This window comes from Diachasmimorpha longicaudata, chromosome 7, assembly GCF_034640455.1.
Source record: "Diachasmimorpha longicaudata isolate KC_UGA_2023 chromosome 7, iyDiaLong2, whole genome shotgun sequence".
Classification (NCBI taxonomy): Eukaryota; Metazoa; Arthropoda; class Insecta; order Hymenoptera; family Braconidae; genus Diachasmimorpha; species Diachasmimorpha longicaudata.
In genome coordinates this window covers 2,786,874-2,802,461 of record NC_087231.1, presented here as the reverse complement: position 1 = coordinate 2,802,461, position 15,588 = coordinate 2,786,874, and the positions used below count along the sequence as shown (strand labels likewise).

General features: G+C 37.1%; 1 protein-coding gene across 10 annotated transcripts in view; it reads right to left on the bottom strand.

Annotated features, from left to right (window-relative positions):
- The window catches only part of LOC135164611 (glutamate-gated chloride channel), a 42,419-nt gene that overhangs the window by 19,284 nt on the left and 7,547 nt on the right, over nucleotides 1-15,588 (bottom strand). For 7 of the 10 annotated variants that reach the window (XM_064125123.1, XM_064125122.1, XM_064125118.1 and 4 more), the window contains one exon: nucleotides 8,469-8,536. The exons of the other annotated variants lie outside the window; for them this stretch is intronic. In XM_064125123.1, coding sequence (XP_063981193.1) covers nucleotides 8,469-8,536 — 68 coding nt within the window. The remainder of the gene's footprint in view (nucleotides 1-8,468; nucleotides 8,537-15,588) is intronic. 10 annotated transcript variants of the gene reach the window in all.

Here is a 15,588-nt window from a genome sequence, read left to right as displayed (position 1 = left end):
AAATAAAATGACATTTCTCCTTCTCCTTCCTCTCACATCTGTTCACATCTTCCAAACAAAAACCCAATCGTTTATTTTGCCCGCCTGGGAGGAGCAGGGCCATATGGTGGGGTTAACATCGATGTTCTTGCATTTCACTCACCGATAGGCGCCCGGTCATTTCACGCTCCTGATTGGCGGAACTTCAACTTTGAATCGCCTGGAAAGCCTGCTTCCGATTCAACAGCTCCAGAGGACTTTTCGATTCAGAATTAACCCCCTAACTTCCAGCTTCAGTTTGGACTTGGGGTTTAAGGGGTTACTCTCATGTGATCACTTCGAAAAAACGATTTTTTTATATATTTTGACAGTAAAACCTATTGAAAACATGCTGTGAAAAAAATCAGACCGAAATTCATAGTATTTGATAGGTTACAGCTCATAGTCGCCGACGTGTCGTAAGCGATTGTCTACCAGGCTTTAAACTTTAAACGCTTTTTTCTCGAATCATCATTTTCTGAAACTGTCATGGTCCTAGAAAAAAAAGTATTCAACCGATTGCTTTAAAATTTACGTATGTTCTTCTAGTCATTTATAGTTATCGTCCCTACCAGAATTGTTTATTTTCGAAAATATTTTCATATTTTTTTTAAACGATTTTTAACGAAAAAGAACAAGATTTTCGTGATTTTTTTTTGAAGTTCGATATATTTTTTTTTTTAATGAAATTGATTATATTTGGTAGGGACGATAGCCGCAGATCTACTGAATAATAATCCATTCGATTTTTTTATCTCAGACCACATAAACAGCCGCTATCACCTTGACCAGTGAACTACCTCTTTTTGTTGGGGACTGCTTTGACTTAAAAAAAATATATGTTAAAAATGTGAAAAACGAAAAAAAAAATTTTTTTTGTACATTTCAAAATACAAATAAAAATATATTAAAAAATTAAAATGATTGAATTTTGTTGTCGCATAAAAAAAAATTCCCAAAAAGTGGTAAAATGTATGCGTTCACATGAGAGTAACCCCTTAAGACATCCTGTACCCTAGGGGGGACCATGTGGATGGTATGGCCGACCAGGTTGTCCCATTCTCCTTCTTTCGATTCATACTCCCCAGTGACGTTGAGCGCAATAATTTTTCACAGACTTTTCCCTTCCTGTAGGCATAATGTCTTGTTCTCATTAGCTTTATTCATTTTTAAATTAATTAATAATTTATTTTTTCTCAAAAGGTATTAATCTAATCAAAGAGGAACCTCGGAATAGGGAACATTTAGGCGGCTTTGCACCTTTTCTTTACCCCAATGTACCGTTTTATCCGAGTGGGTGCGTTTCGCGTTACGGTCGCCCTCCCGGGCGTCATCACCGGATCACCGCAACTAAACTAAAATAAACCCATGGATGAGTGGGTTGATTTCACCCCCGCAATCCGCCAATACACCCGTGGTGCCGATAACTACACGAGTTGTATAAGCCAGGGACCGTGACCATCCCAATCTCTGCGGTCGATAACACACCCCCAGTGGAATCAGCGAGATCTCGATGGGAGGCTCAATATCTCGAGGACGAATCACAGCAGATTCACGTTTCACGCATAAATCGCGTCTACCATAATTGTAATTCCCTCAAACTCGATATTCAAGGGAAACTTAGAAATTTGGATCGTATGAATAAGTTATCACTAAACTAGAAAAAAATCGTTTTCATCAAATGATCATTTACTTCAGAAAAGTATTTATCTTTCCAATATTATATTCCTCTAGTAAAGTCATTACTGGTCATCACAGTGAGAATACCTTGAACCTTGAGTGAACTACTTCAATAATTATGAGCATTAAAAAATTCCTCGAAATTCTTCTTTTCGGAAAATCAAAAATGAAAAAAAAATTAGAAATCATCAATTGATTTCATTAAAAATTCTTTGCAACATAGTCATACTCAAGAGCTATTGAAAAGAGCAAAAACAATACGATCACATTACAGACCTATATAAGTTTATATTAATACTATGAGGTCATTGTTTCCTGGAGAGGCCGTCTGTGTTGTCTTACGACGAAAACTTCAGTTTATGTTTATTAAATAATATAAAGAAATCTTTGTTCATGGAAAGAAGGAAACCATGATGACGATGCTTTGGTTTTTGAGATTTCAAGATCGTTTGTCAGTTCGTCGACTGCTCTCGAAGTGTGAACACATAATCATAAAATAAAACTGCTCTTACTTATATCGTCTATTTTTCATTAACCTGGCTTCCAATTATTAAAATCCAATAAGAGTAATGAAATTGTCATCATTGAGAGATAACTAAGCTCCTCTGGGAAGGATCAATCCAAAAAATAAAATTTCCGAGAAATTAATACTCTCAACTAAATGAAGATTTGACAAGAATGATTTTTTTTTCAGTTTAAGTCAGTGTTTAATCGTCATGCATTTCTCATTCATGTGAGATTGGCCGAAGTATAACCTAGAATATGAGACAAAACATATAAAACCACCGGTCGACGAAGTGAGAAACCATTTGCATTTAAAGTTCCGTCACAAGCTGTGGGACGATCCAACGAAATAAATAGCGCGACAGTACCATCAGATAACAAAGAGAAATTTGCTGCTAGGCTAGAGGAAAGAACTCTCCACTTACTGGGGGTAAAACTGAGCGATAAATCTAATTATATAATTAGTTGACTCTACATCCTGACATCATTACCTGCTAAACAGAGTAAATTACGGAAGGACGTGGTAACCTTGAAATCGAGAATTGTTGGACAAATACCATTGTGCAGGTAACTGACCCTTTAACCCAGTCAAATTTGGAAACAAATACGCAGTAGTTAACCAGGATCTGCGTGAATCGAGTCTAGTGGCGTTGGGTGATGGTCTTCATCTGATTTTCAATGAAGAACATGATATTATTGACAATTGCGACTGTTGTATACCCACTATTTTCCTAGAATTGTTTTTCCAAAACCTTATATTTTTCCAAGCATCTGCCAAATAATTCTATTCCCAAAACCTTTCCAAAAACTTTATCCCTTTTATTATTTATTATCTTTTCACTCCGCAACCCTCTAAATCGCTTGACTACTCCTGGGTATTTTCTCGTACCTCGGGTCACTAATCCGATACTTTCCCAAATCCTCAATACCTTGAATTCTTCAAGACGTCATACCTCTCCCTTACTTCTGTAAGTCCAACCCTCAAGGCTCATCCTTCACCTGAGTTAGCCAATCACCCACCTTGGGCCTTACTCCCTCCAGTACTCCTACCCCTTCTATCTACCCTCAGAGGACTCTAATCCCAAGCCCTCTGCTCTCTAGTTTAATCAGAATAATTCGAACACTTTAAGAAGTAAGATCTGTAACCAAGAAGAGATCCAAAGAGTATGTTCAAAGTATTATATTTAGCTCTCATAATAAAGATTTGGTGTAAGTTGAAGTTTGACTCTTATCTTCAATCCGGAATCCAACACGACCGTCTGAAACGTTGAAGTGATGGCAGTCGCTATTGCCAATTTTATTTGTTTTTTTTCCAAAATTTTCATCTTGATATCGTTTATATCATTGAATCCACATATTATGTCTTCATGCGAGGTTCTTAAGATATGTAAATTTTCCTGTACTCAGCCGAAAATCTTTCCACATGTTCTCAGTTTTGAAAACATAACCCCATCAATTGGAAATTTTCTCTGACCACTAGAATGTTTCATATCGAACTTGTTCTGTTCGAATGGTTCGTTTAGAAGATAATCAGCATTAAAAGTCATTGAATTTATTTACCATCAGGTAACCAATTACCCATTTTTACAGATCGTCAATGCAGAATTTCAAGTTAAAGGTTTGACTTTTCAACAAACGCGACTACCCACAAGGATTTCACAGAAGGAACACTTTCTTTAGCCATTCGGAAGTCCACTCCCCATTGATTGATGGCGACAAGGGGTTTTAAAAATCCGTTGATGACATGATCACTGTCACGTGCTCGCTATCATATGCTCACAATCTCTGCTTGTTTTGATAATTGCTCAAATGCGTGATGAGCTTTATGTTACAGTTTACATTTCAAACTATTTATCAAAAATTAATTTACAGTCGGGCTGAATAGGTCTTTGTACGATGTGTATTTCTTTTATTCTCTTGTTTCCACTTGAGATTGGAAAACCATTTTATGGGTGAAAATTCTGAAAAGTTTGGAGTATGATGTGTATACTCTGTTCTCTTGGGTCTAAACGTCTCCGGGAAGTGCGGAAACACTTGGGCCGTTTATGACCGAAACAGCCCAACACGTGAGCAACCGGAAGGACAAGAGCCTTGTCTTTGGGTCGGACCTCTCACCCTGGACGAGCCGAGGGCGGGAGCACTCTCGAACGGTTACCCGAAGAAAGCACACGGAATTTCAACCCAGTAGTCTTTAAACGAGTGTTTTCCTAAAAATTGCATATGAACTAAATCAGAATAAAGATTGTGACATTTAATTAAATAGTGAAAGTCATTTACTTCCTATACTCAACAGAGGTACATGAGTGGGACCATTGTTAATGTGAGTCATCAGGTCCAGGGTGTTGTGGTCCTTTAGTCTTTTTAGTTAGTTCCTCTAAGGAAACGAACCAGAGCGGTTGTGCCATTCGAACGTATAAAATAAAAAGAATAATTAACAGTCACACGTTTAGAATCATTATAACTATCTCATTTCTACTACCTTATTATCCGCGAGCGAAAATATCTGAAGATATGATCCAACGACAAATGATCTTTCGTTTTCCAATTACTCGGCAATTTATAACGCCACCATATGTGAATTGTTACATAAATTTTCCGTCTTCTGTGTGAAAAATAATTGATGTAAAATAACAGTGAAGAAAATTAGAATCAGAATAAAAATCTCCGCTTTAATTCAGCAGGGAATCGAACCCGTGTCTCCCAGTATCGTCCCAGCCACTCTTGTCGACTAAGCTACCGGATACCGCAGAAATTCACTCGCATATTTACCAGAAACACCACCTCATCACTTGTAGGCACCAAATAATTCGAAGAGAATCAGAATTGGAGAGAAAAAAATTCCGTCATATTTAACATACTCAATATTCAAGAATGAACGATATACCCTATTGCTATCGTAGTAAAACCCGCCCAAATATTTTGAATATTCATCTCATCCGGCGCACAACAATTTCGCGTTAACAAGATTTGGTCGGGTGTTATAGACTGCTATCTGGCTTAACATGCTGTATTTTAACATCAAAGCCCTCTGGCAAGCCTGATAAAGCCCGCACCTAGACTTCATCAAGCTCACTTGCCTCTAAATTACCGGATGTTTAACTAATGCCGCTCTCACGTGACAGATATACACATATAAAAAATTAATTAACAAAATTCTGAAAAATCAGTTTAGCATGAAATACTTACCATGTCAAGTTGGACTGAGGACAAAAACCGGAGTCGCAGACATAGTACTTTCCGGTAAAAAATAAAAATGACACTGTTAAGGATATTTGGAGAAAAAAGGAAGATTACGATACACAAAAAAATCTCGAAGAGCGAAGAAGGGAAGGAAGATATTAAAAATGGAGAATCAGTAACGTTCAACTTCCCTAAGTGTCCACCTATGTAGTTGTACCGAGTCCTACCGCAAGAGGGGAATCCGGAGTGGAAATTACGTAACGCGAACCTAAGGTTTGGTCAGAACTTGATCTGGTGGTAGCCAGGTTCAACTGATCAGGCGAGACTTGATGAACAACTGATCAGTTTTTTATTTACTCCATCTGATCGGAATTACTCTGATCAGGTTCTGATATGGTGAGCTTAATCTGACCCTGAGGTCCGTTCGGCTGTAATCATCTTGATCAAGTTCGGATGAGATGGGCCTGATCTTATACTGAAGTCTGTGTGCTTGCGATTATTCAGATCAAATTCTGATCAGTTCAACTTGAGCGGAAATCGAGTATTGTGCTTACAATTGTCATCTGCTAGGCAGAGTATCGAGGATAAATGTCTATGTACAAAAAAAAGGAGAAAATGCCTAGCTGCGCGTGAACGGTCAGTGGTGTACACGTGTTGACTGCTTGTTCCGACTACAATCACTTATCCGGAGAAAAGAGGAAAAAAATGGGGAATTTCTCTACTCAATAAATTCCGTTGCAGAAAAAAGGCTCTTAATCGAAATTCCCCCGAAAGTGCCCATCTCATCTGTGCCTAGCTAAAGGTGTCAATAATGATAAAATGGTTAAAAGATGGTATGGACATTACTATGAACATGTTGCGACGCAACACCCACCGTGCAGCATAGTCCGAGCGTTCATTCGATCAAATCCGGATCTATTTGACGGGATTAACTTCTGATCAAGTTCCGGTTATTTAGCCTCATCAAATTTTGATCAGTTAGGCCTGGTCAAATTCACATTTAGTCATATTGATCAAGTTCGGATCAGATCCGATTGATCAAGTCCGGAACGAGTGAAGGTGTTAGATGCCTGATCAAGTTCTGATCCAGTCCTCGGATCACTACCTGATTACACATGAGGTCTGACTTGATCCGAACTTGATGCAGACCTGAGTTAAATTTCCACTCGGGATCATTCCCCCATCTCAACTCATGACGGATCACTCGACAATAGAATGAAGTTATGCAGTCAAATACTAGTCGATCTCTCGTCAATTGATCGACTGAGGATCGATTAGCTATCCAATAGAGATCGACCATTGACTAACGGGCAAATCGGTAGCAATCGACCAACCACTGACTGGCAATCCAGCAGCAATCGACTATCGATTGATCGATCATCACTTAGGCATCGATTAACAAAAGACAAGCCATTGAGTAAGTGATCAAGTCAAGATGCTCCATCGAATAACTATCGAGCGATCCGCCAGAAATCCCGTTTACCTTCTCTGACGAATTCCTATCGTGCTCTGCTTATGAGTGGCGCTTCCCCCCCCCCCTCAAGAAAAAAAAATGTTTTTGCCAAATATTCATTCACTTTAGAGAAGTATTAATTTTTTCAGTCTTATATTTCTCATTACAATAGCATTGCAGTAGTAATTACACCAATATACTCATTAGGTTTGAATTATGTTAAGTAGATTGTTCCAAAACATGATCACGTTAGCAATAACCTTGAGTGAACTACTTCAATAATTATGACCATCAATAAATTCCCCAAAATACTTTTCTCAAGTAAATGAATGGCAGAAAGGCAAGATTTCGATCACGTGCGATGGCATTGTGCAAGATACCACCGGGAGTGTTCAAAATTACTAATTAATTTAATGAATGTCAACTGCTCAAAAACATAGATTACGAAAAAATTTTCAGACGCCACTGACCACAAGTACATCGAAGAGATACGTAAATATCTAAACGATTGTAATGTGAAGATTTAAAATACTCAATATTTTAAACTAAAATAATGTGCATAAAATTTTAAGTGAAGATGGTGTGAGTAAGTCAACTCTGGCGTTATTTACTCTTTAAACGCATAAAATAAAAAATAAATAAATAAAAGAATATTTGACAAAGATATTTGTTTTTCAGTCGCCTATTGTTCATTGCGGACCTCTCTCCGGGGGCTTTCGCGCCTTTCGCTCCCCGATTGGGGTAGAAGGGCACCTTTGTAAGTGGTTCTCCCGAGAATTGAAACGGCCGACCGTGGACACTTGCGGAAATTCTACTGCATCAGTTCTTAGTGGACGTGCTAAACATTGGGCGGGACTCCACCGGTGGGTGGACGGTAATGAAAGGCTTGATTTAATTAATGCATCAACTACAATCAATACAACTGTTTTATCTAACTATTGACTATTTTATGTATGAATATTTATTTCTATTAATCTTTTATCTATTATTCTTTTTCGCTAAGTTATTTGTTAATTTATTTAATGATCTTATCTCCAGTTAAGGATGAATCTTCGCGTATACGTAATTTTTACCAAATTTCTAATTAACCCCCATTTTCGAATAATTTCAAATCGATGAATCCTTAAAAACTACGAGACGAATGAACTACTGAGCTCGTGAAGTATTAAATAAAATAACTTTTGAACAATATTTTTATTTTAAAAAGGAGTTTAAGAGCACATGCTAAGAACACAAACTTTAAGACATTACTATGCGGAGGTGAGAGATGCTGGACAGATTTGTTAATACACTTCGAATATGCAATTAAAGAAGCCGGAGTTTTAGTTGACAAATCATTATCTGATAGTGTATATATATAAATATAAATATATAACAGTCATGAATTCAAATGTTGAATGTCGTCAAATGACATAATTTCCTTCATTCTAAATTCAGAATTCATGCAATCACAGTAACTAATCTACTTGCATATACATATTGTTTGGCACAAACAAACACCACGAAAATATAAGACCATTTTCTGCTCGACATCTTTTCCTTAAATTTTTTTCTTGCCTATGATTCAATTATTATGAATAATTTAGTGTATGTTAAAAAATCTCAACAGGGCATTTTTTGTTAGTATACTCACCATCTTGATGTCACTAATAGTCGCAATGCTTCGCACAAACAGGTTTACCCGGACAATGGCCGGCCCATCTAAGGGCAAACAATAACAAAGCCCTTGTTTAATGAATCAATTTTTTTTTGGATTTTTCAATTAAATATTTCACTAGGATTGTTAAATGAGCGGTGATCAATAGACAGTTGTTTAGTACTAGAACATGTAGAAGACCCTGGTAATTACCATTGTTTATTTATATTTATTTAAGAGATAGCCGTGTATCCCTGTTTGAAACATAAATTATTTATGGGGAATCTCTTTAGAACATTTTCAGCCTCTGATGAAAAATTGGTAGGAGAGAGACATCTCAATAGTTTTACAATCACACATACATATATGGACAATCCATACAGATGAAATAACATCTCCAATATCTATAAAGATGTGCGTTTGTAGTAATACAGCAGAAATGTAAAAAGCAAAAAAGCAAAAATAGTTAATACATATTCTTGTTAGACTTGAATGGCAAAGTTGCATATTTCGAAAAAAATAAAAATTGACAAATCGCAAAAAAAATATTAATGGCTGTTCCTTCCGAGTGAAAGGTCTGTAACTGTCCGTTTTTTAGATAAAAAAAATTTTTTTTTCCTCTGCTCACCAAAGTTGTGTTTAAATGATTATTAATTTTCTGTTTTATTTTTAACGAATTTCGCTTCTAGCTCTGACGAGAACTTGCAACTGGCCATAGGCCCATTATTTTCATAATAATTAGTAATGATTATACGTAAGACTTATTCATATGCACAGAAAAGACGAAAAAAATACGTGTTCATTTGTTTAGATGGAAAATAATAAAATGAGGGAATTTGTTAATGATGTTGAGGGTATAGTTGGACAGTGCACGGAGAGAAATATTCACATATAATACCACAAGTGGTTCAAAATTATCGAATATTTCCCGATAGATTCGTTGCAAACAAATGAAGGAGTCAAGTTTTTCAGGCTAAAAAATCACGAGTGCGAAGCACGAGTGATTTTTCCTGATTATTTTTCTCACCCAAATTTCAGCCAATAGAATTGCACCATTTGTTGATATTTTGTATAGCCTACCTCGAATATCAGCGATAATTTTTTGAATATTTTGGTAAACAAACGACACTTAACCAAATAAACGTCTTTTCATGACATGGCACAATTCTCTTGGCCGAAATTTGGATAGGAAAAATAATCCCCTGAATACCACTCGAGCTTCAAAATTATAGAATATTTCCCTCTAGGTTCCCTGCATACAAATGAAGTCGTCAAGTTTTTCAGGAAAAATCACTCGTGCTTCGCACTCGTGATTTTTTAGCCTGAAAAACTTGACTCCTTCATTTGTTTGCAACGACTCTATCGGGAAATATTCGATAATTTTGAACCACTTGTGGTATTATATGTGAAAAACTTGACGACTTCATTTGTATGCAGGGAACCTAGAGGGAAATATTCTATAATTTTGAAGCTCGAGTGGTATTCAGGGGATTATTTTTCCTATCCAAATTTCGGCCAAGAGAATTGTGCCATGACATGAAAAGAGGTTTATTTGGTTAAGTGTCGTTTGTTTACCAAAATATTCAAAAAATTATCACATATAATACCACAAGTGCTTCAAAATTATCGAATATTTCCCGATAGATTCGTTGCAAACAAATGAAGGAGTCAAGTTTTTCAGGCTAAAAAATCACGAGTGCGAAGCACGAGTGATTTTTCCTGAAAAACTTGACGACTTCATTTGTATGCAGGGAACCTAGAGGGAAATATTCTATAATTTTGAAGCTCGAGTGGTATTCAGGGGATTATTTTTCCTATCCAAATTTCGGCCAAGAGAATTGTGCCATGACATGAAAAGAGGTTTATTTGGTTAGGTGTCGTTTGTTTACCAAAATATTCAAAAAATTATCGCTGATATTCGAGGTAGGCTATACAAAATATCAACAAATGGTGCAATTCTATTGGCTGAAATTTGGGTGGGAAAAATAATCGCTGATATTCGAGGTAGGCTATACAAAATATCAACAAATGGTGCAATTCTATTGGCTGAAATTTGGGTGGGAAAAATAATCAAGAAAAATTACGTGTCTTTTCGGTAATTCTGAAGCGAAATCCTTTAGTCCGAAATTTTATGGAACTGCCACGGAATATTTCCTGAAAGTTCCGTAAACTTTCACTGAATCGACTGTGAAAAAGTTCGATACTGTCGCGTAAAGTTCCCAGTCGATTCCATAATCGGTAAGAACCGCGAGTTCCGTAATTTTTACGGAATATTTCTCGGCGAGTGCAAACAATGAGCGATAGAGAAGATAGTGAAGTGGTAGAATTTGACTATTTACTCAGTCAGAGCTCAGATTCTCGGATCGAATGACTTTGAGACTCAAAGAAGATGCGACCAAAATATTTGTTGCGAGTCTTTATCCTAACATTGCACTTGTCGCAGAATTGTTCAATATGGTCCAGTTTGTTAGAGCAATATTCGTTATCAATTTGTTAAGGCTTCAGTGATAAGGTCAATTTTAATGCGTCTGGACGATATTGGAAGGATTGAGGAGAGAGTCGGGAACAGGACGGGAAATTTTTCCTTTCGTTTCTTTTCACTGCACCTCTTATTTCTTCGGTATCGGCTGAGAAGTAGAGAAGTAATGGATGAGAATAATTTAGAATGGGTCGGTAAATTGTTTTTCAAGTCGCCATCTCGAAAAGTTCGTCCTTTTTCCTTGATGAGCGGGAAGAAACTGGATATTTCGCGCCCTAGAGTGGAAAGTTTTTTCCGAGGGCAGAAAGTCTTGGCTTTCCGTTGAGAGGAGGAACTTTCCAGGGCCCTGTGGACAGGCTCTGATCCTAGGAATCAACTATACCGACTGTCGGTATACAACAAAAGTTGAACAAATGTGAATTAATATTGTAAAAACATAGAAACTAATGCAGCAAGTGGAGCAAGATTAATAATTACGAGGCCGAATGCGCGCTTCGCGCGCCCTATTTTGATTTCCCGCCTCAAACATATTGACCAATTAGGAGAAAGTCTTACACATGAAGTTAGTCGATGACTTCTGTGGTTAATTTAATTTAATTTATGTGCTTGTGCTTTCATAGACTGATGAAGGGCGATCACGCCGTAAAAGAACGAATGTGAAAGTCGTTGGTTATAAATATGATGAGAGAGGTAACTTGATTCACAATGGATGCTTTTACGAACACGAACGTTTTCGCCTTTTCCACTAACGCGAAACTTCATTCATTTAATCGGCCAATGGGAAAGACCTTACGCGATTTCGACTCGGACGAACTTCATTTATGTGCTTCTGCTTTCATAAATAGGATAGTAATAGATCGAGGGAAAAATCGTCAAGTCAATGCGCGATGTTCGATAAGTAAGTAAACATAAATTGGAGATAATCAGTTTTGATCTGAAGGCGTGGAAAACAATACATCTTCAGTTATTGGGCGGTTCGAAATGGTACATTGGAGCAGGCTAGTGACCACCGAATAGAAGAGACGACTGTCCTCGAGATCCTGTCGAATTGATCAAGGAGAAATGTTATTATATCGGCGGATGGGGCAAGAAGTTCAACATATTCATGAGGTATTTCTTCAGACAATTTCCTACTGATGTATTTTCCTAGCCACGTATTCTTTTTCCGAAGTAAACTCAGGGCTTCCCAGTGGAATTTCTGTCTGACATAAAGATAATAATATATTCAGTTCACGGAGAAAAAAGAATGGGGATTTTTATAGTGTGATTCCGATAAAAATTACTGCTCTACCTCACAATCTCGACGAAAACTGCAGGCCTGAGAGAAATTACTGTGCCGCCTAATAAAATTTCGTTATCGGCTCAGGAAAACTTCTAAAGTGGCCTCGTAAAAATCCAAAGTCTAATGGGGGACGAGAAGATGGACACTCATTGACTGATGCAACAGGTCCCATGACGAAATCCAACGACGAGCATAATCGGATATATTCGGCGCTCATCGTCAACCAATCGGAATGCGTTGACGAAACATTGCTGTGCGGCAAAATAAAAAATGAACGAAGGCACAATAAAATAACCTGATCTAGATCGAAATTTTGAAAGGATTGATAGCAATTTTTCATATAAACATAAATAAAAAATGGTACACCTTCGAATTTTATAGTACTGTTTCGTAAATTGACATGTTCATTGACATTCTCAGGTAAGTGGAAGAGAATTAGAGTTAGGGAGAAAAAATTTTTGCTTCAATCCAGCCGAGAATCGAATCTGGGTCTGCCGATATCGCGCCGGAGACTCTTATCAACTGAGCCACCGGATACTACAGATATTTACCCTCAAATTCACTAGAAACGCCGCCGAACCTCCTTTAGGCCTCAAATAATTTGAAGAGAATTAGAATTGGAGAGAATCAATTTTCGATTTAACCCAGTCGGGAATACGTGACGAAATTACACATCAATTACACAATATGCCACAAAATTTATGGTATTGATAGAAATGTATATGTGTGATTATTTTTTGCATCTCAATTTCAACCATTCAAATGATGGTATTTCCCGTCACGTGGTTCAAGGAAAACAGTTTTACTTCAGATATTTTTCGAATATTTCCCTGTTTGTTGCTAAGCAATGAAAATGTCCGATAAACAATTTGTACGCGTTTCAAACCCCAAAACTGTCATTAGAAAAAATCAAGTTCAGAGACTTTACCTCGACATGAGCAGATTTGGAAGAGAATCCTTGGACATTGTTGATCAAAAAATTTAAAAAAATGTTCCTAATAATACGATGAAGACAAAAGCCACAATTTAGAAACAATTCTCTGCATTTTGTGCAGACAGAAAATATACGCTGGAAGCCACGACTATGAGTTCAAAACTATACCAAGTGACGTGAAATGCCAGACATTTAATTCCTTGAAATTGGAATGAAAAAAAAAATCCAGCCAAATATCCCTCGACCTTCAAAATTAATCGGAAATTTCCCTCCAGTTTTCCTGCGTCGCACCGATCGGGATAAGTTTCGCAGAAAAACCCTAGCAATTCGCGCTCCGGATTTTTTAACTTGCAAAAGTTATCCCTTTCGTTGCTACGCAACGAAACTCTCGAGCAATATCCGATAATTTTGAAGGTCTTGGGGTATCGAGATACGCGTTAGCGTATCGGCCAAGTACACGTTTCATACACGAAAGATCGCCGATCGCCGAAACCTACCAAGTATCTATACACCACGCAACTTCCCCTTCCACTACCTCCAGTCCCTTTTTCTTAGTTAATAAACTTACCCGATAATTTAGATGAAAACTGGCCTTAATTACATAATATAAATCGCGTATCAGTTTTCCACTGATCCAATTATCGGTTTATTTATTGAATATTACTCCTGAATAAAAGACATTCGAGTATTGTAGCATTTTGCACCTCGACTCTAGTGCCCGGCACAGTCATTTTTCTCCGACTTTTCTCTTTATGGAATATTCGAACGATATTTTTGGAGTTTGCTCACTACTATCGGTTTCTCCCGCAATTCCCATTTAGTTAATGCGTTTTATGGTACCTTTGCTCCTTACTTCGAGGTTTTCACTTTCTCGTCATTTTATCGCTTCCTACCTCTGCGCCGGGGTCTCTTTAATTGGATTTGGAAATGCCCCTCTGATGGACACGGGACAATTTCTTGCTCGATATTCTCATTGCGCCCTCCCACCCCCCTCCCCCTTTCTCGCAGCACTTTCACTGATGTCCGTCCTACGGACGATTTTCGTGGTTCTTGCAAAATAATTCGTTGAACCTCCTCGACCCCAAAAATTGACGACGCCTCATGGATATTCTGAACGAGGGCAGAATATGCGAGGAAACTCAAATTGTAATCACTCCTATCTAGAGGGTTGACTAATTGCTAAATTGGAAGTTTAGAAGAAATATTCTAACAACATCTGAAGAGTAAATTGATTATGCATTAATTAATTAATGTGAACGCGAGTTGTGGACTACTGATGAGCTGATTAATCAGCAGGAATGATTTGTATGATACAAATTTGTATTTGTGTTGAATGTGTAATTGAAAACTCTGGTAATTACCGAGTAGAGTGGTTTAGCAATTCGCGGGAAACTTATGGGCCCCCATGGAATAGTAGACCGACTGAAAATTGACATACAATACCATACACTGAGAAAAAGTAAATATTTTTATTAAATATTTATTCGTTGGAGAGAAGTATTTATTTTTCAAAACTTATACTTCTTGGATTGAGTCGTTTCCAGAGGAACTTAATTAGCTTGCAATGACGACAATGTTATTGTTCTTGGGTATGACTATGTTGCACAGAACTTTAAATGAAATCCATTAATGATTTTTCAGTTTTCTAAATTTCTGATTTTCTGCAGAGGACAATTTCAAGGAATTTTTTAATACTCATAATTATTGATGTCATTCACTCAAGGTTATTGCTATCGTGAGCATATTCTAGAACAATCTAATTAACATAATTGAACGCTAAATGAGTGTTGTCTTTATAATGACTTTACTGGAGAAATATAATATTGAAAAAATAAATACTTTGCTGAAGTAAATGAATATTTAACAAAATTTCTTTCAATCATTTTTTTCTTAGTGTACTAGTGTCAAACTCCAGTTCGCAAAACGTAGAGAAATATCCAGAAAAAATGACGTAACTTTCAGGAAGAATTCCGAGACAGTTCTGTAAAATGTTCTATAATACCACTTCTCTCCGGAATTACGGAAAAGATACGTATTTTTTATGAACATTCATCTCTGTGAATGTTATATAAGAATATACTATTTTGATAATTTTTTCTTGTATAGTATACACATATTAGATGAAATTCCTTCGGCTTTGCGGTCATTCATTATTCCTTAGATCTCAGTGACGAGACACGTTTTGCCTTCTAGCGCTGATTTGGATCTCATCCAACCTGGATTCCAATATTGAAAGAAAGACGCCCATTCGCGTTGCATTAATCCCCAGAGATTCAGGAGATGGCGTTTAGCGCCGCATAATGACGAGGTTAACGAATAAACAAATTCAAAAAATTGCAAAGTTCATCTGATCAGCCGGCGTTTATCAATTTCGCCCATAAATCTATACAGGGTATCCCCAAAACTAGCGGCCAAACTGAAG